The 20309-nt window shown below is 52.8% G+C and overlaps 1 protein-coding gene across 1 annotated transcript in view; it reads right to left on the bottom strand.

The window, feature by feature from the left end:
• The window catches only part of KLHL29 (kelch like family member 29), a 234581-nt gene that overhangs the window by 51892 nt on the left and 162380 nt on the right, over positions 1 to 20309 (bottom strand). Inside the window, exons 3-4 of the mRNA XM_012453344.3 lie at positions 16791 to 16932; positions 13235 to 13747 (exon numbers count right to left, since the gene is read on the bottom strand). Of these exons, the coding sequence (XP_012308767.2) occupies positions 13235 to 13747; positions 16791 to 16932 (655 nt within the window). The remainder of the gene's footprint in view (positions 1 to 13234; positions 13748 to 16790; positions 16933 to 20309) is intronic.

The following is a 20309-nucleotide window of genomic DNA, read 5'->3' as shown; positions in this document are numbered from 1 at the left end:
GCAGCTTCCTCAAGTGGCCCAATGCCCCTTGTGGATTCACTTTGGGAATTCCATCTACCTACCCACCCATCCACCCACCCACCCATCCATCTACCCAATCATCCCAACAACAGTTTTGGAGATGAGGAAAGAGCCCAAGAATCACCAACTTATACAGAGAAATATCAGCCACGTGACTATAGGACACGTGAAATAGCCTCTGTGGGATGTGCCCGCCCTCAGCCCAGACACACCTAGTGACCACACAGGCTACAACAGCAAGCCTCAAGGTATGGCGTGGCAGGAAGGGCATGGGCACCGGAGAACATGTTGAAACGGGCACATGTTGAAACTGACTCTCACGTTACCAGCTACACCTGGGCAGGGTCTTAGCCAGGCCTTGGTTTTCCATCCGTGACTCTGCCTCACAGGGCAGATGCAAGGAATATATAAATACAGGGTGAATATACGATGAATATAAAGTAGAAGGCACATACAAAACATCCACGTCCCACCTCTGTTCCCTTCCAGAAGATAAGGCTGCGTCTCCCAGCTCTGCCCACTGGCTTCCCTGGAATGGCACTTCCTGACCTCAGCCTGAGACCACCAGCAGGGTCAGCTTCAAATCCTCAGGCGGCATCATGACTACAAAGACCCAGGGGGAGGCCACATGTCCACGTCTCTGCTTTCTGGGACTAGTGCCATCAACTAGGAATCTTGAAGGTAATGAACATCTCCATATAAAAGAAAGACTGAAAATACAGAAATTATTTTTGGATCAATCAGAATTTCTGAAACCTGACTGTTCACATGAGCAGATGGAGTAAGAGCCTTCAGAATCACCATGGCAATTCCTAAACTTAGGGGCATGTGAGGTCTGCAGCAACAGGTTCTATTTGGGGTTTGAAGAGAAAGCAAGGAAAGCCGGGAGTGCTAACTGGGCCAGGGCCTGGCTCTTCAAGGTGCTCTGGGCTCCACTGAAGAAACACAGCTGACTATTAAAGGTATTCGGGCTCCCAGGAAGGAGCTGGGTGATTTAATTTTAAATTTATTTTTTGAGATAGAGTCTCACTCTGTCACCCAGGCTGGAGTGCAGTGGTACAGTCTTGGCTCACTGTAACCTCTACCTCCTGGGTTCAAGCGATTCTCATGCCTCAGCCTCCCAGGTAGCTGGAATTACAGCACCTCCCACCATACTCGGCTAATTTTTGTATTTTTAGTAGAGACGGGGTTTTTCCATGTTAGCCAGGCTAGTCTTGAACTCCTGACCTTGAGCGATCCGCCTGCCTCAGCCTCCCAAAGTGCTGAGATTACAGGTGTGAGCCACCACACCCAGTCAAAGCTGGGCAATTTAAATAACCACGATAAAAGGGCTGATTTTGAAAACCACCATCACCACAAAAAACATTCATCAGATATTTGTAGAGACTCCGAGGGTGGGACTCTGCCCAGGAGAGTTCACCAGGCAGGAAACCCAGAGAAGCCCTGACCATGGGAGGTGATGGGGTCGGGGGGAGCCTGTATTCTCAAGTCAGAGTTTGCCCTTGTCACCTTTCCCTCTCCCTTTGGGATGATGTCTCCTCTCTTATCAAATCATCCTCTGCGGCCCTGGCTGACTCTGCCTGTGTGGTATCATGCATGACTTGTGGTATCACACAGGGGCATGACTTGGCCCCTGTGAGTGGTGGGTGTCTTGTCCCTGCTCTTCCTCCCATTCATTCCTTGTGGGGCTGCCACTGAGTTCAGAGGGCTCCTGGTGGGATGTGCTGCTCTGATCCCAGTGGCTGGCAGCATGTGCCACATAGGCAAGCTTGGAGAGGCACGAGAGCTGGCCTGGTGTGGTCCATGCAGATGCTGGGCCTATCCCTGTGGAGTTCTTGGTCCATGGGAAGAGAGAAGGGGTCTTGGATGGACACCTCCTAGCAACAAATGAAGTAATTCCACAGGGCTCCATGGAATATGGGTGATTTCACAGGAAACTTTCTAGTGACAGTTTCTGGGGTAAACGTAATAGCTAGCTGATACCTCTAAGCCTCAGTTTCCCCACCTGTAAAGTGAGGAGGTTTTCCTGAATGACTGTAAGGTAGCATCCTGCTCTGACATTCACTATGGTGGGGAAGGAGGGAGGCAGAAGGGCTTGAAAGGAGCAGGTGGATTACTGCTCAGAAGTAAATTTCCATCAGCAGAGAGGAAGGTGGTGAGTTGCTTCAGCATGCATAGCTGGGGCGTGGGGGTGGGGTAGGTGAGCTGAGACACACCTACCTCCTAGACTTCAAGAGGAAATAATTTAAAAACTCAGTGGGAAAGTTCACTTGCTCCCAAGGTAGGGGCAAAAAGCTGCTGGAATAAAGGCAGGGCTAGGGGTGTCTATGAAAAGGAATGATCAACAATCTCCATCCTGATAAAAAAGGAGGACGGGCGACACCAAAGAAAGCAGCGGAGTGGACGGCAGGACTCTGGAGAGATTTTTTTCTCTTTCCTCTTCATTTGGAAGTTTAAGTGCATATTTGTGTGTCTCTGTGTATATAAATATGTGTTTTAACCAAATAAGCCACAATTATTGCAGAAAAGTTAGAATACCTGCAGTGTGATGCTCAAGACCAAGGAGGTGACAGTCCCTCTCCCTGGCCACCTAGCCTGTCACCTGGTGTCCCTTTAAGAGGCACTTGACAGGCTGGAGCATGACCAGGGAGGACATGCACATTGTAAAGGGACCCTTCACAAGACGAGCAGCTGAGGCCACTGGAGATCTCTGGTCTAGAGAAAAGGAACTTCTGCCATCCTCCAGAAGCTGAAGGGCTGTCATATAGAACAGGGCCCAGCTTTGCTCTGGATGGCTCCAGAGGGCCTGGAAGTTACAGGAAGAGACAGCTCTTCACCATTTAAGAGGACAAACTGTCTAGCAATCGGTGGTTTCTGCTTAGTTCCCCGTGGTGATGGTAGATTCCCTCCCAGCATGAAAGTTCTACGGAAAAACAACCCCAAGTATGGATGACTCTAATAATGGGAAATATATCCAATGCTTAGTTAACAAAGCAGAGTGAGATGCCTGTAGCTAAAAAACACAGGATAAAAACAGCAAAAGTGCATTTATGAAGAGGTTCAAGTGAATCACTGAAAACACCCACAGGTAGAAGTCAGATGTTGTAACTACATGGTAACTGTGCCATGTGAGGGGCTACCCTTTCCATTTGCCAACTAGACAGACTGGTAGACTGTTATGGACTGAATGTGTCCCCTCCCACCCCAAATTCGTATGTGGAAGCCCTAATCCCCAGTGTGATTGTATCTGGAGAAAGGGCCTTTAAAGAGGAAATTAAGGGGCTGGGCGCGGTGGCTCATGCCTGTAATCCCAGCACTCTGGGAGGCCGAGGTGGGCGGATCACGAGGTCAAGAGATCGAGACCATCCTGGCCAACATGGTGAGACCCTGTCTCTACTAAAAAATACAAAAACTAGCTGGGTGTGGTGGTGCACGCCTGTGATCCAAGTTACTTGGGAGGCTGAGGCAGGAACATTACTTGAACCCGGGAGGCAGAGGTTGCAGTGAGCCGAGCTCACCCCACTGTACTCCAGCCTGGTGCCTGGCGACAGAGCAAGACTGTCTCAAAAAAAAAAAATGAGGATATTAGGGTTAAATGAGGTCACAGGGTGGGTCCCTAACCCAATCAGACTGGTGTCCTTCTAAGAAGAGGAAGAGGCGCCAGGAGTGCTCATGCACGGAGGAAAGGCTGTGTGAGGACACAGTGAGAAGGCGGCCATTTGCAAGCCACAAATCAAGGCCTCACCAGAAGCCAACCCTGCCCGCACCTTCACGTCGGACCTCCAGCCTGCAGAACTGTGAGAAAATACATTTCTGTGTTTTCAGCCACCCAATTTGTGGCATTTCGCAAGAGCAGCACAAAATGAAAAGTCAGACTATGTGCAGTGTGATGCTGAAGACCAAGGAGGTGACAGTCCCTCTCCCTGGGCCACCTAGCCTATCACCTGGTGTATCCCTTTAAAAGGCATTTGACAGGCTGGAGCATGACCAGGGAGGACATGCCCCACCAGACCAAGATGTAGCCTTGGCGTTGACTTTGCAGATGCTGGTGAAAAACGAATACGCCCTGGCATTGTGTGTAGACCTGGGGCTAAGGCATTAAGCAATGACACTGAGAGGTCATTTGGAAGAGGGGAGGGTGAGGTAGTGAGAGGCCTGTGGGCAGAACCAGCCCATTCACAGTGCTGTGCTTAGTCAGCCAAGAGGCTGCCAGGACACTGTGAAAGTAAGGAGCCTTGCCTTGTGGTGAACTGAAAACAACTGGGCTTCCCTTGAACATAGACATAATACAAATGTTGTAAAAATATAAACATACATGCTTTGTTAAAGAAGAGAGTTACACGAAGAAAACAGGCAATGATAGTTATTTCAATGGACGGCAACCTTTCGGCCATTTTTTCTTCAAGCAATTTACGCAATGTTTTGTGCTCCTAGAATACTCTGTTTGTATTATTTTTATCCTTTACGTTTCTAGAATAGTGAGTGTGCTCCTGAATGGAATGCAATTTCAACCAGTTCATTTCTCATTGAACCGGTTTTCTGCCATGTTTTCTCGAGCTTTGTTTCCTATTTGGGGTGCCATTATGTCCTTCCCTCCCCATCACACGGGGACAAGGAGCACACATCCCACGCCGTGGCCCAGCTCACTGTCTCTCAAAACTCATCCCAACCTCTAAAAAACTCTAGGGCGCAGTCCAGCATGGCGTGCTTTTCCTGGCACAGACAGCAGATGTCAGATGCTTAAATAGTGGTTAGGCAATGGGAAACATGCCGTTAAACCCCTGCCATGACAGGAGAGAGCAGGGTGCACAGGGAACCTCTGACCCATGGATGTGCACCTGATTTCCCTGTTGGGGGTTAATGGCACCCAGCTGTTTCTAACCAGGTCAAAGCCCCTGAGGATCAAGGAGGGCTTCATCTTGCAAGACCAGGATGTCCTTGGAGACAGATGGGCTCAAACACCGACTGATGAGGCTAAGAAGTCAGCCAAGTAGCCCAAGCGGGTTTCCAGGCTTGGTGCGCCTAGCATTCAGGGAAAGGGATGTCTTGGGCCTTTGCGCTTAACGCACTAGCTGACCCTGTCTCAAATCAGGACAGGCCTTGCAAACTGTGTGCACGCTGTGTGTGTGTGTGTGTGTGTGTGTGTGTGTGTGTGTCTGTGTGTGTGAGACAGAGGGATCTATTGGAAAAATCATAATTCTGTGTCTCTGGCACTTCCCTCAAGCATTCTTTCCTAAGACCTTGCATTTGTAGAGCCACTCGCTGTCCCCTTCCTTCCTGCTGTCACCTTAACTTTCCTGCAGGCTGTCTAACCTGACCCCTCTCTTCTTCAGCCCCTGAGGCCCTTATTGCTGGCACTGCCTGATCTTCCCAGGTCCCCTAGGGCAGATTCGCGCCTCTCTCCCAGGGCTTGGCATGGCCACAGGCCTCATGTGCACAGGAGCCCTGACGGCACAGGGCATGCAGCTGGCACCCTGCCTGTTTCTTTTGCCTGGCTCATGAGAGAAGCTGGATCTGTAATCCCAGCAATCTGGGAGGCCAAGGCAGGTGTGCCTAAGACTACAACGTTATGGCTCAGGAAATACATGGTGGTGCAGCAGGCAGGGAGGGGACATGACTCAAGCCTCTTAGTGGCCTCTGCGTATCACTGACCTGGAACCTCACGGGTTACCCTGCTGGTGTCTCCCGGGGTCTGCTGCTCCTGAGGGAAGACAGCACCTGGGATCAGGGCATCTGGCTTCCTGCTGCGGGTCAGCACCATCGCCTGAAGCCCCCAGGAAGGAACGTTTCTTTCCCTTGGCCCCTGTCTGAAGAGCCCTCTCATTCCCATCGGCAGTTTGACCTCTGCCCTGTTGGACAACTGGGGCTAGAGTGGGGCTTCTGACCTTGAAGATACTCAGCAGAGATTTGGGGCTGAAAGCCCATCTACTCCTGCAGCCCTGTGGAGGGAGGGCCTAGGGTGGCTCGCTCTGCCTGTGCCCTGCTGAGCAGGCTGGGGCAGCCAGCAGTCACCTCCTGCTCCCAGGATGACACCGTCCCTGGGTGGTCCGGCGGCCTCTGCGGCATCTTTCCGCTTGCCTGATTCACTCAGTCAAATGATCTGTTAACAAAACCATTAAGCCCCAGACAACCCTCCAATTACTGATGAACAAACCCCGCGAGGACAGAGCCCTGCCAGGGGAGGAGGCTTTCTGAGCAGGGCTGGGGCAGGTGCAGCTCAGTCAAGGACAACGACCCTTGTGCACACGGAGTGTCCAGTTGCACAGCCTCTGAGATACATGCTTCCTGGAGGAGGGTGTGTGTGTTGGGGTGGGGGCTGCAGTCAGGGCAAGGGTGGGATGGGGGTTTGGTTTCAGATCCATGTTGTGAGTTATTCAGTTAAATTTGGGAGATTATTTGGACAACCTTGCTTTAAAAGCAGTGGTGGTCCTGAGGCTTAGGTGCTCCAGGCCTGGTTTCTTCTCCAGGAGTCTTTAGGATTTACAGTAGTGGTCATAACAACGGCTAATATTATTTGAGCCCACTCTCTGCCAGGCACGGGGTTAAGACTTTACATACATTATTTAATCCTCAAAGCATGTCTATGAGGATGGCACTGCTACCTCCAAGTTACAGACGTGGAAACTGAAGCTTAGAGACACCAGTTTTCTAGCAGAAGTTCACTGGGTTAGTGGGAAGTGGAGTTTGAATTCTGCCCGAGCAGTCTGCTGCAGAATCTGGGCTCTCGACAACCATGCATGCTGCCAGCCACATCCTCCCAATCAGCTGTCTCTGCCTGCAGCCTTGGCTGTGTGGTCTGAAGGAGGCAGAGAATTCTTTTGGCCCCATCTATTGATGTGGCCATGGAGGACCCGACCCCGGCTATGTCCCTGGCACCCTGATTATCAAGCTGAATGCCACAGGATACTGAGAGCCCCTGAGGGGAGGTGGGAGGAGTCTCCTAAGACAGACAGCTCCTGGAATTAGGGAGAAGTTCCCAGCAACAGGCTGTTTCCTTCCAGTTGCTATGGCCAGTGGAGGACTGCCACACGCTACAGTGGGAGAAGGGGATTTTCTTCTGTTCACGGTGGACTCCCAGGAGCTAGGTGCTTCAGATATCATGATGCTAATATGCTCTCCTGGGACTCATTAACCTGGGCCCCTAAAAGGTCATGGACATGGAAAGATGGCCCTGGGACCAGTAAAATAATCACAGAGAACAGTTTTATAGTGATGGCTGCATGCTAGGCATGATTCTAAGCCTAGGGATGTGTAAAATAACTCCATCCTCGCAACTGTAAGAAGTGGGTTCTGTTCTTCTCCCCCTTTCATAGATGAGAAAACTGAGGCAGAGTTCCAGCGTCTGTCTGCTCTGGGGCAGGATGGAGGGGAGGTGCTTGGGTACAGAAGGAAGTCTGAAATGGATGGACTTCTGTCCCCGGAGGCATGGGTCAGGTGTTGGGGGAGGTGACGGGCTGCGGAACGAGGTCTCATAAGGGCACTTTCTATCCCTGTATGCCTGGGGCCCTGAGCACTGACCTGCTTTCATGTGAAGGGAACGGGGAGGTCACAGAACCTGGTGGGTAATTATCAGCCCAGGGCTTTGTGCCCACATTCCTCAGATGCTTCTGGGGCATCTCTGAGTACTGGCACCGGCTCAGATACCGAGGGCGGAGTGGGAATGAGATAGAGTCCTTGCTGCTCCCGACCTCAGGGGCTCACAGATCAACAGTCTAACAGGCACTCGGCCGAGGCACAGCACGTGGATGGACTGGAGAGCCAAGGCCTGGGGTGGTTACGGGGCAGCCTGCAGGCAGAACGGCAAAGGGTGAAGTGGGGGCAAGCACCGAGTCAGCGCTGGCCATTGTCCCCAGTGCAGCCGTGCTGTTGGACGGGGCGAGGCAGGGCCAGACCTGTATTTGAAAAATCACTCTGGGCTGGGTGAGGTGGCTCACGCCTGTAATCCCAGCACTTCAGGAGGCCAAAGTGGGTGGATCACGAGGTCAGGAGTTCAAGACAGCCTGCCCAAGATGGTGAAACCCCATCTCTACTAAAAACACAAAAAGTAGTCAGGCATGGTGACGGGTGCCTGTAATCCCAGCTACTCGGGAGGCTGAGGCAGGAGAGTCGCTTGAACCCGGGAGGCAGAGGTTGCAGTGAGCTAAGATTGCGCCACTGCACTCCTGCCTGGGCAACAGAGTGAGACTCCATCTCGAAAAAAAATAAGTCACTCTGGCTGCACCATGGAGCCAGACTGGAAGGAATGCACTGTGGGCTGGGAGGCCAGCAAGCAGGCCAGAGATGATGGTGGGTGGGGTAGGGGTGGGGGGACAGAAGAGTGGAGATATGTAGAAACCGGAATCAATTGAGTGTTCAGAGTTAGCGCTAGAGGTGGACAAAGGACTGGCCATAGATGACCGCAGGCCTTGAGTCTGAACCATGGACAAATTCATGTTGGCATTTCTGAGGCCCAGACACAGAACAATAGGTCTGTGGGAAGACAGTTTCAGTCTGGATAATGTTCTGTGCCTCTGGCCTGAGTGTGGGCGAACAGCTTTATCATGCTTTCCCAACTTCTTCCAGAATATTTATGGAGGCTGCAGAAGGAACAGTGTACCCCAGACATGTCAGCGTGTGGGGCAAGGATAGATGAGATGCGTGCCAGGCCCCACGCCGGGGGAGAGCCATCCCATCGAGTCGTCCTGCCAGAAAAGGGATGCATCCAACCTCCCTTTTAGGGAAGGGGTCCTCATCCCGAAGTTAAATGGCTCGGCCGGGGATTGCCAGCCCTGTCAACAAATGTGGGCTTCTTCCATCTCCTCTGTGCTGGCGAGGGCCTGGCCTTCTGCCTCTTCCCTAGCCTCCTTCTCTGCTGAACTCTCTAGTCCCTGGGCCAGAGGCAACAGCCAGAGCTGCTTTCGGTGGTAAGCAGGCACAGTGCTATGTACGGTCACATCCACAATCTCATTCGGTCCTCCCCGAGGCCCTGTGAGGGTGGTACTGTCATGCCCATTTTAGAGATGAGGAAAGAGAGGCTCAGAGAAGTGAGGAGGCTTGTCCCAGTCACATAGCTATTCCCTGTGCCTCAATGTATTTTCACAAGATCTCATCATTGTTACTGTGGAGACTGGGGCAAGTGCGGCTGTGAGGATGAACGGCGCACCATGGGGTGGAGGTCCAGTGCCGGAATGGGAAGGGAGGAGCTGTGGAACCAAAGGAAGGGGCTGAACCATCCCTCTTTCTGAGTACGGCCTCCCAGCAGGGAGGCTAAGCCCTGTAGTTGGATCCTCAGGGCCCCTCACCCTAGGCCTGCAAAATATAAAGTCAGAAGAGACACGTTTCCCCGCTCAGGTCGACATGGGCTTTGCTTTCTGGTCTAGGAGCAAGTGAGAGCAGGTGCAGCCTGGCTTCTCACTCCCAGCCCCACAGATGAAGACACAATAGCCTTTCTGCAACTCACCACCAGGCCTGGAGCCTAGGGCTTTAAAAGGTCTCCATGCATCCTGTGAGCCAAAAACTGTTTGCCAAAGAAGGCAGGGGTAGAAACAGCTACATCCGTAGCCTGTGCTCTGTCATCAGGCATGCACAGCTGGGTTCACGGGGTCCCAGGGGTAGTGACATTAACTTCAGGTCTCACTGAGGCCTGAGCTTGGCCACACCTCTTCCCAGGCATTAGCTCAGTGGTTCCAATCCAACGACGAGACAAATATCTTAGGTACTTCATAACAGGATTCAGATGGAACTAATTCTTTTTTCCTCCCTTATCACTTTGCACACATGAAATCTATTTTTAATTAGCTTTCAATATATCATCTAAAAAAAACCCTACAGCTTGCTCCCACCCCCAAATTGTTCTTAGAGAAAGAAAGATTTGTCTTGTAAGTTTCTTAAGAAAATCTATATGTGCTCAATGCATTTAAATAACACTCATTAAAGGGAACTGCACGCAAGCTGGCTTCTGTAGTCACAGATGAGAGACAATCGCTTGACCTACTGCAAATCAAAAAGCATTTCCACGCCACCTTTATTTTTCAACTGGTTAAGTTTTAAATTAAAGTCCCAACGCCCTTTTCGGAAAGGCAGGCTAATAGGGCCCCAACTGAAATTTTAGCTCAGTCGATCGGAAGATAACTACAAGAAACAAAATGTGAAATTTTAGATCAGGGCACTAATGAAGTCTAAAAATACCAGTAGCCCATCCCTCTGGCTGGCAAGACCTGTTCTTCATGGAGGGGAATCTCTCCATAATTACTCAACCCTGGGAGAGGCCAGGTTGTCACGTCAAACAATAGCAGGGAAAATCGAGGGACTTTAATGAGCTGGATCTCAAGGCATTGCACGGTGGATCTTATTATAATGCTGGGCAAGGTTTCAAACAGAGAACAGGAGAAAAGGAAAGTTCTTTTTTTTTCTAAAGTGGAGTTCTGACTTGTGTTGACGCCATCACGCAGAGCCTCCTGTTCCCGCCTGGAGCCAGCTGTCTGTCATTTAGGAGTGTGAAATCAGTTGGGCTTCAGAGATGTAAAATCCCTAGGGGCAAAATTAAAAGTGACCCAAATCCAAGCCCACGTGGTCCTGTCAGGAACATGACTCTCACATAGCAAGTTTCAAAGATTTAGTTTCAAAATTCGGGTTTCTTATTTTAAAAAAATATGCAGTTGTTTGACATTAGATCTGACAGACAAATTATAGCTTCAGCAATAAAGGCTTTTAAGATTAGAAATGAAAAGAGAAATTACTTATATATTTAAAAAACCCACCCAGGCTTGAGTTTGGAGGCATTTGTATGTTCATGCATCACTGACTTTCTTTCCCGAAAATATAAGGGGCTAAATCAGCTGATGAGGCTGTGTATAAAGAAGCAAGTTACATGGAATTTAGGAAAGAGCCAATGTGCTGGTAACCTCTGGAAGTCAGGCTGATGGACAGGTCAGCTGTTATCACTGGTTAGAGCTGGTGGGTCTCGCTGGCTCACCAGAAGGCAGGGCTGTGGACACTTTCTAGGCCTGCCCCAACCCTGGCCCTCACCTGACCTTCAGTCTGCCCAGTGGGGCCCGGTAGAGGGAATCTTAGTAGGGCCACTGTTTCTTGTCCCCTCCCATCCATTGACTCAGGACCACCACAGAGGATGGTTCACGCCCTCAGGCCCCCACACAGAGGTTACAGGAGCAGCTCTGCAATGGTCATTGACCCAAGTAGACACAGAAGTCCTGCAGAGTCCTGTCCCCACAACCTGTGTCTTTCGGATTCCATGGGCTCAGGGCTGAGGACGTTTCGCTGCCTGCACCCAGCAGCTTTGGTGGGGCAGATCCCAGCTTGGTGCTGAGCCTCACACCAGGGACTCCAGTCCTCTCTCAGCTAGTTACCTTGTGGCACAAAAGAGCTCCTTTTCCTAGATGCATGCCTGGAACGTGGCAAGCCAGCAAGATCTTGCGTTAGCCGTAGGAGACCCCCAGAGGGGCTACGTGGGGAGAGAATATGTCGCCTGGTACTCTGGGCTTTGGCATAGCCTTAGAAGCAGGATTCCCACTGCCCAGAGTGTCCGAGTTGTTGACTCATGACCTTGAACTGGGAGTAAGTTTCTTTCGTTTTTTTTTTTTTTTAAAAAGAGCTTAACCAAAACAATTCAAACAAAAAATCAATTTAGTCATTTTTTGAAAAAAAATCTTAAAGCAAGAGTTTCCCAGAATTTAGATGTAATTTTCTATAATTCTGTCATTTAAAACTAGTGCTGATTTCAAAAACAAAGGCAGCCAGAGCTCAGTCAGATTGGGAATCAACCCGACAGAGATCCAGACATGAGCTTTATCGTTGGGATGCTTGACGAGGCCTGCAAGTTGCTTGAAATGACAAAGGAAGAGACTTGGGAGAGCAGAGAGGGGAGGGCCTAGTGGGGTTCCTTGCTCTGCTGAGGGGCAGGGCCCCCCGAAATGCCATCTTGAGGGGTTTTATGTGGGAAGGCTAGGAAGCTATGCCCAGAGATGCATGCTTTCTAGGACTGTCTAGTCTCTTCTTTCAAGGGGGGTGTAGACTCCCCATTGCGGCCGAATACCCACGGTGGACTCTTCCCGCTGCTCCTGACTGGGAGCTGCCTGTGCCTGGTGGTGGCCCAGCAGCCTTCCCCACTGCACCCAGCAGGAGCAGGGACTTGGTTTGTCTGGGGCGCTAAGGTCTAGGCCAACCTACAGCAGACCTACCTTGGCTGTCATAACTGCCCTGGGGTGGCAGTGTAGACTGAAGATGGGGAGACAGAGGAAGGAGAGGAGGGGACAGGAGGCCACTCAGCACCACAAGCCCCACAGGATAGAACGTGGGGCTGTGAGTTCTCTCTCAGAAAGAAAATGGCGCCAAGGTGGGGCAGGAGCCAAGATGGCGGGTCACTACCAGACCACGGTCCCAGGGAGGAACCCAGCAAGCCTCATGTGTGTGCCCTGGTCCTCCTGTCTCGTTCTGCCTTCCAGCCTGGAGTGATCCCTCACACAGACATCAAGAACCCTAACCTAAGGCTGGGGGATCCAGCTAGGACCACGTCTGGCATGCATCCTTCCTGAGGCTCTGTTCTGAAGGATCTACCTTTGAGTTCCCCAGAATGAAGCTCCCCTGAGGCTGGGGGAAGAGGGTTCACTGAAGGCTGAGGCTGGAGGTGCTCTTTCCCAAGGTCTCACAAAGCCACCCTTGGATCCTTGAAATGAAACATTCAAGTGGCTCAGGATGGTCTGGGAATGTCTCCTGGGCCTAACTAAATTGCCTTGGGCGCTGCTCTCATCTGATGGTATGACAGAGGGTGCTTTGCCCGGGAAGGACACAGTTCATACTCTGAATGTCCTCATGAGTGGAACATGACTTCCCTTTGGAGAAGTCACCAAAGGGACTGTTGTGTGGAGCCCCAAGAGGAGTGGATGACTCTCACCCTTCTGCACCTTGGCCTGGCCTTGGGGGTCGGAGGTGAGAATGGCCAGGGCTTGGGCTGGAGGGGGACAGCTTTGGGCTTTGCAGGCTCTCCCTTCCTTCCTCTTCCTGGACTCCCTCTTCTTACCCAGGCGCATTTCCCCACCTTCCTTGTCCCGCCCTCCACATGTTCCCCCTCCCTCCCCCATCTCACTGCAGCCTCAGGGTTGGGGAGGCCAGTGAGGGAGCTGCCATGAAGCACACGCCTGTCTTGGTGGTGTTGCAGTGACCACGCAGGGAGGCGCAGACGCAGGCCTGTGGGGAGGCACGTGGTGGCAGGACTTACCTCTGGGGTGCCCTGGGTCGGTGAACTCATACTTCCCCACGCCAATGGTCCGCAGCATCTGCAGCCCGTGGGCCGAGTCGGTTGTGGGGGGCCCATTGGTGACAGGGGCACCGCTGGGGAGAGTGGCAGACGGCTGGGCCGGCGGCGGTGGAGGCAGCAGGGGCCCTGCCATGTGGCCGTTGCCCACAGCAGTGGGTCCTGGGCGGGCCACCTGCCCTACACCGGGCAGAGTGGACACGGCCAGGGGCTGAGGGCTCGCATACAGGGCCTGGGCAGGCATGTTGACCACCACGCTGCTCAGTGGCTGAGAGGGCGGCTGAGGGAGCGAGTAGTGGCCTGGCATCAGCGGGAGCTGGGGCCCCACGTGGGGTGGCAGTGAGGGGGTCACCCCAACGACCGGGGCCTGGACGTTCACAGCTGGGCTGAAGGTGGGAGGCTGGGCCACTCCATAGGAGTGTGCAATCAGGGTGGGCTGGTTCCCGGCGGCCACCGTGGTCACCCATGGCCCTGTGCCTGCAAGGGAGATGGAAGACACGTCATCTGCTGGTTACGTATTCACTCAACAAACACTGACCACCCCAGGCCCTGCACTGGGTGCTGGGTCACCGAGGTGAATGAGACACCTGCGTCCAGGAACTGACCGATTAAGAATCTGTGGTCATGTCTGCCTGGGATAAGTGTGCTAGGGGGTCTGTGAACAAAAAGCCATCGGGGCTCAGGGGAGGAAGCAAGACCTGCCTGGAAGAGGTGAGAGGCAGCAGAGCAGACAGAAGGAAGCAGAGACCTTCAAAGAGATTTGAGTTCCACTCTCAGCTCTACCACTTAGTAGCCAAGAGCCTCAGCAAGCTTTTCTTTTATTTTTTTTGAGACAGGGTCTCACTCTGTCTCCCAGGCTGGAGACATTGCAACCTCTGCCTCCTGCTCATTGCAACCTCTGCCTCCTGGGTTGAAGTGATTCTCCTGTCTCATCCTCCCGAGTAGCTGGGATTACAGGCGTGCGCCATCATGCCTGGCTAACTTTTGTGTTTTTGGTAGAGATGGGCTTTCGCCATGTTGGCCAGGCTGGTCTCGAACTCCTGAGCTCAGGTAATCTGCCCGCCTCAGCTTCCCAAAGTGCTGAGATTACAGGCGTGAGCCACCGTCCCTGGCCTCAGCTAGTTCTTATTTCCTCTGAGCCTCATTCTTCTCATCTGTTAAATGGAATTAGCAATACCTACCTCAGGGACTACTGGGAAGAACTGAATGAGGAAGATGTATTTGGAAACAAAACTAGCAGCGTGTCTGGCATGTGGTGAATGCCGGGGTCTCTCCTCCCTTTCTGCAGTCTCGGCCTCTGAGGGAGGCTGGGGAAGCGGGTGGTGGAGGCGGGGGTGTTTGCTGAGCCCTCAGGTGAGAGCACTAGAGCCCGGGGCCCAGCATGGTCCTCGCAGGAGGGGAGGGACCCCGGCAAGGGACCTGTGGAAAGCCTGGCAGGACCTTGCTGGAGCGGGTGGGCCTTGTGCTAATTAGGCAACCTGGGCATGGCCAGTCCTGGAGGAAACGAGAGAACCCCACTTTAGTTCTTAAGAAAACTTTGGCTGAACCAGGTGAGGTCCAGACACAAAAGGCAAGGCCAGCTATGCTGGGCGAGGTGACCTAAGGGGGCTTGTGAGGGAAACCAGCAGACACCATGACAGGGAAGGCCAGTGTGGGTCGCCTTTGACTGAATGAGCCTGGGTCCGGGTCTCCATGGCCCAAATGCTACCTCGGCTGTCATAACTGCCCTGGGGTGGCAGTGTAGACTGAAAATGGGGAGACAGAGGAAGGAGAGGAGGGGACAGGGGGCCACTCGGCACCACAAGCCCCACAGGATAGAACGTGGGGCTGTGAGTTCTCTCTCAGAAAGAAAACGGCTCCAAGGTGGGGCAGGAGCCAAGATGGCGGGTCACTACCAGACCACGGTCCCAGGGAGCGCCACTGGCTGGTGGTGAGGAGCAAGGCTCGGAGTCACATGGACCACGGTGCGAGTCCTGGGTCTGCCCTGTCCCAGCCGAGGGATCTTGGGCCCAAGCCCTTCCTGAGCCAGTTTTCCTCATCAGCAGCAGGCACCATCACTGCAGGCACCGCGATGACGCACAGAACGGGGCATGCGGTACATGTGCAACAACACGTGATGATTTTGATAACGAGAGAGGGCGGGGAGAACTGGAAGCCAGTAAACATGGGTGAAGTAATGGCAAGCTTCTAGAATGGACTGCTAATGGGAACTGTCCCCAAGCCTGACGAGGGGAGGTGGCATCAATATGAGCCAGCCTGGGTGTCCTAAGCACAAAGCATGCCATCCCAAGCTCTGCTCTTTCCAGGATTACCCAGGGAGTCTGGAAAAATGCATCAGACCTTCAGAGCATAATGGGTGGGACCCCAGGGGACTCTGCGGCAGAGGCACAGAGACGCAGTGCCATAGAGGTGATTTACTTATGATGGGGTGAATGGCCCAAGGGCATGAGAGACCTAAAGGGAAGTGTTGTTATATGTGGCAACTCCCAGCATTTCAATGACTTGGATGATGATGTGGAAGACATGACCAGGTCTGCAGAGAACATAATTGGGAGGGTTAGGGTCAGCAACAGAAGCTGGTGTCTAGGAGATCCTAAGAGCAAATAGGGAAATACTGATGAGGCCATGCTCTTGGGTCCCCAAACCCAGCTGCTTAAGCCCGACTGTGAGGACGTGAACAAGGGGAACCGTAGCTGCTGGGGCATCTCGGGTGCTGCTGAGGCAGCATGTGACGTGGATACTAGCGGAGCAGTGATGAGACGGGAGGTGCGGAAGGAAGCATGTGCTGGGCGGGCCACTCTGGGCTATTGTGTTGAGTTCTGGATATGGCACTTTAAGAGGGCTATAGGGGGCAGAGCGAGTCCCTGGAAGGCAAAGGACCTGGATTCTGTGGGTTGTGGGGCGTGGCTGGAACAGCTTGGGGTGTTTATCCTAAGACTTTGCGAGGGGGATGAAAGGGGTCCCCTGATACCTGTAGGGCTGTCCTGTGGAGGGCCAAACCGAGGTGCTCTGTGTATCGTAAGGGAGAGCTCTGGGGCCAATGGGAGGGAAAAGACAGACCATTTATTAGGGTAGGAGCTGTCCAAAGAAGGGCTGGGATGTTGTCCGAGCTGGTGAATTCCTAGTCCCCGAGGGGAGAACACCCCCGCTGTCATACAACCATTGGCAAGAAAAAACCTTAATGGGAAGGCATGACTCAAGAAATTTGTTATGAATCAGAGTGCCCAGGTTTGGGAATGATTATTGGAAAGAATCTGGAGCCAATTCAAAGTCACCCCGATAATGTCATTCTCACTCTCTTTGCTCTCTGGAGTCCTTCCTTGAGTAGCAGAGAAAGAGGTAGGGGGATGGGTCCTGAACAGGGAATTGCACACAGTGTCTCGGGCCCTGAACCTGAGGCGGGGGCTTCTGCAGGCTCTGGGATCAAGACCTGCTGTGCAGGAGCTGAGGTCCCCAGGAAGCCACTAGCTCCCGCCAAGCCCTGGGCTCAGTCATTTCTGTCTGCTGACAAGGTACGTACCTGGATTGTCACTCTCCCTCATCTGTTTGGAGGGTGGCTCATCAGTGTCCCAGGGTGTAGACTGATTGATGGGCGTCTGCCCCCACCGGATGCTGGTCGCCAGTCCCTGGGACTGATTGTCTGCCTTGGAGATGCCGGGAGCCTGTGGGAAGCAGAAGAGGAGGTGAGCACAGCCTGGCCAGGGACCAGCCTCCAGAATGACTCCCATCGTCTGAGCTTCGCCCACTGAGCACGGGGTCAGGGGCAGAGCCCCAGCCCTGCACCCGGTCTCTGGCTGGAATCGCAGGGCATCCTGCCATGGTAGTAGCAGCTAGGGCCTCTGCAAAGCTCCTGCCTCCAGGAACACCCAAGCCAGTGCCTCCCTGACACCCTCTGTGGCCACTCTCTCCACTTGCCCTATCACAACAGGCAGAGCGTTCTGAGCTATGAGACGGGATCCCCAGCCCTCGGACCAGCCACAAACCACAACCACACCGATGCTACCAACTTATCAGGGCATGTGCTGAGCACTGACTGTGTACTCTGTGCCACCACTGGTTGGCTCTTGGACACGGGAGAGGACAGCTTTCCAAGGGGCCACCAGCTGGCTGCAGGTAAGGGACTTTACATATTTCTCATCCTGCCCCCGCATCAGCCTCTGAGGCCCAAATGTCCTATGGTGGAGGTGTGGGGAAGTTGGGAGCTAAGGCCCATGCAGAGACAGCTCAGATACTGCTCCTAAGTGGGTGGTGGGACCCTCAGCGCCTCTGTGCAGGAAGGAGGCAGGCTTTCTGCTCCATGAGCCCACTCTCTAGTTCAGATTTGTAGATGGATGAAAAAATAAATCTCAGGGCAAAAACAAACACCAGGACAGCCTTGGTCTCCCTGAGCCACAGCCTTATAATGGAATATTATATAGCTGTCAAAAATCATGTATACAAAGAACTCTTAGTGTGATGACAAAATGCTTATACTATAATGTTTAATGAGAAAAACAGGCCACAAAATGACACACAAATGGCCTCCCTATGTAAACATCCCTGTGCCTAACTATATATATATATATATGAGAGAAATGACCAAAATCTTAAGAGGGATGTTATTCTTGGGTGAGGGGATTATGGGTAACTTATTTTATTGTCTTTACTGTTCAGTATTTGCTGTTTTTAAACTCCCTATGGCCATTATATACAATAAGGAAAAAAAAATCCTGGAAACATGCTAGAGAGGTTGGGATGGATACCTGGGACATGCGGGGGTGTGGGTGTCAGTAGAGGTGGCCCTGGGAAGAGTGACTACAGCTCCCAGGAGTTCACCCAGAACCCAACCAGGCCTGGGGCGAAGGGTGGGGTGGGATGAGGGGTGGAAATGGTGGCCTGCCAGGGACAGTCACAGAAGGCCACAGGGGCCTCCAGGGCAGCTGCAGGCCTCTCAAGTGAGGTCCATGGTCCTCATGGTGACTTCTGATGAAACCTGACCCAGGAACCCAGCTGGTGGGAGACAGAGCCTGCTGCTGAGCCCCTCTGACCATAGTGGCTCTCCTGGGTTCTGTGCCAGGGACAGAGAAGGGGTGTGGATGAGGAGGCCGGGCCACACTTGGGGCTTTGATGTGCAGTGCATACGACACACAGCGTCTACATAAGGGGCTGCTGGGAGGAGCAGGAGCCATATCCTATTAGGACCTGCGGGCTGTGCTCAGCTAATTGCATCAGACTGCACTTTATCTCTGGCCTGCATTTCAGATGCTTTGCTTCTGTGAACAGAGCAAGAAACAAAGAAAAAGGGTAAATCTCCTGAGAAAAGAACAATTCAAGGGACAAGCTTCCTTATCAGAGGGCCCTGCCCCATTTCTATCTGTGGGACAGGCAGGAGCTGGGAGGAGAGGGGGTTGGGGACTCAACCACACTCACTAATAGTCTTAGGGAACAACAGCATGGTTTTCCCAGCATTCTCCAAATAGACAGCTTTTAACGTGTGCCCCATCTGATCTAGCCACTCTGCAGCCTTTGCTGTATTTCCAGGCTCTTGGGTCCTGGTGGCTCAGAGGCAGGGAATTGGCTTTCCTGGAATCAGAGGCATCCGAGAGAGACAAAGCCTGTGCCAAGTTCCACGTGGGGCCCGGTTTTTGAGCAAAGTGTGAATGCTACGATCCCAGCTCCTGACTCGCGCCCCCTTCACAAATAGCACAGAAACCCCTCTCCACCATGCGGGATCCTGGAGGCGTCCCAGGCAAGAGGCTGTTGAGGTTTTCAGCATCTTCTATCAGCCACCCCCAGAGTCTCCCCTCCCGAATCACATTCTGGCCTGGCAACTTGACAGAGAAGGGAAGCTTCTGGAAACTTGCCCTGGAATAGCCACTGCCTCCAGGAGAGGAGGTTGGGGTCTCCTTGAGTTCGGGTCCCACGTTCTGAGCGCTAAAACTTCAGGAGTTCCAACGGTCACCCTAAAATTGGTGGAGTTTGTGAACTTGAAAAATCTCATACTTTTCCAACACCGACTGCTCAGGCCCTTGGCTTCAAAGCATGCCTGCTGCTCAGTTTGTTTCTCCGGCAAACAAGTAGGTCTACGTCAGGCACTGCCTGAGGCGCTGGGGACACGGATGATCCAGACGGCCCTGCCCTCAAGCGCGGGATGACTCAAGACACGGACAGCTTGAGGGAAAGAATCTGGGGTGTCCTGGGTGTGCAGAGGCAGGCCCAGATACTCTGCGAGCAGGCGGAGTGGGCTACAACCGGCCTGCTGTTTGGCTGTGTCGTTCATGAATACTACAAGCAATTTCTCGTGTAGAAGAAAGCAGCACTGTGGTGAGAACCAAAAGTCTTTTCTTTTTCTTTCGGAAAGATACATAAGACTACCCGTTTTCTACTGAGCATTCACAACATCTGAAGTTACAAGCAACCCATAGTTCAGGAATTTTATTTATTTTATCAAAATAATGCAATGACATTCCTTCCTTCACTTCCTTCAGAAAAAATCTGGACACAGGGTGTGCCCTCTGCTGAGGAGCCGAGGTCCCCGGGTGGGTGACGTGCAGAGCCGCTGGTGGTGGGCGTCAGCACAGCCTGACCACAGCTCCCCGTCCTGTGACGAGTTCTAGGCCCTCAGTAAACCCACGTGGTCCCCAGGTTCTAGAGGCTTCTAGGGGACCATGTTCAGGTCCATGAATCTAGCTCTGAACCCAGCTCCTGCTAACTCTTTCCTCCCATGGTTCAGAATCCCCTCGAGCCCAGGCCACCCCCATTTCCATGCCTCCTGGCCAGGGGGCTGCTGACACAAGAATGCCATGAAAACCAACCAGGGGAACTCAGCCCCGGCAGCAGGGAGGAACGCAGAGCTGAGCGAGCCTCACTTGTGCCCTCCCACTGCCATCATCTGGGACACCAGTGAAGCTACCCAGACCTTTGGCCGTTCCCCAGTGTTCCTGGCCATGTCTTCTGCTCCGGTGATATGATGGCATTTGGCAGAGAGCGGCAGACCAGGAGAGCCTCTCCCTGCCTGGCCCCATGGAGTGGCCCTATCTGCCCATCATCAGGCCTGAGC

This window comes from Aotus nancymaae, unplaced genomic scaffold, assembly GCF_030222135.1.
Source record: "Aotus nancymaae isolate 86718 unplaced genomic scaffold, 86718_ANA_hifiasm-v0.15.2.pri h1tg000057l, whole genome shotgun sequence".
Lineage (NCBI taxonomy): Eukaryota > Metazoa > Chordata > Mammalia > Primates > Aotidae > Aotus > Aotus nancymaae.
The sequence above is the reverse complement of the archived record's forward strand: the minus strand, read 5'-3'. Positions and strand labels throughout refer to the sequence as shown.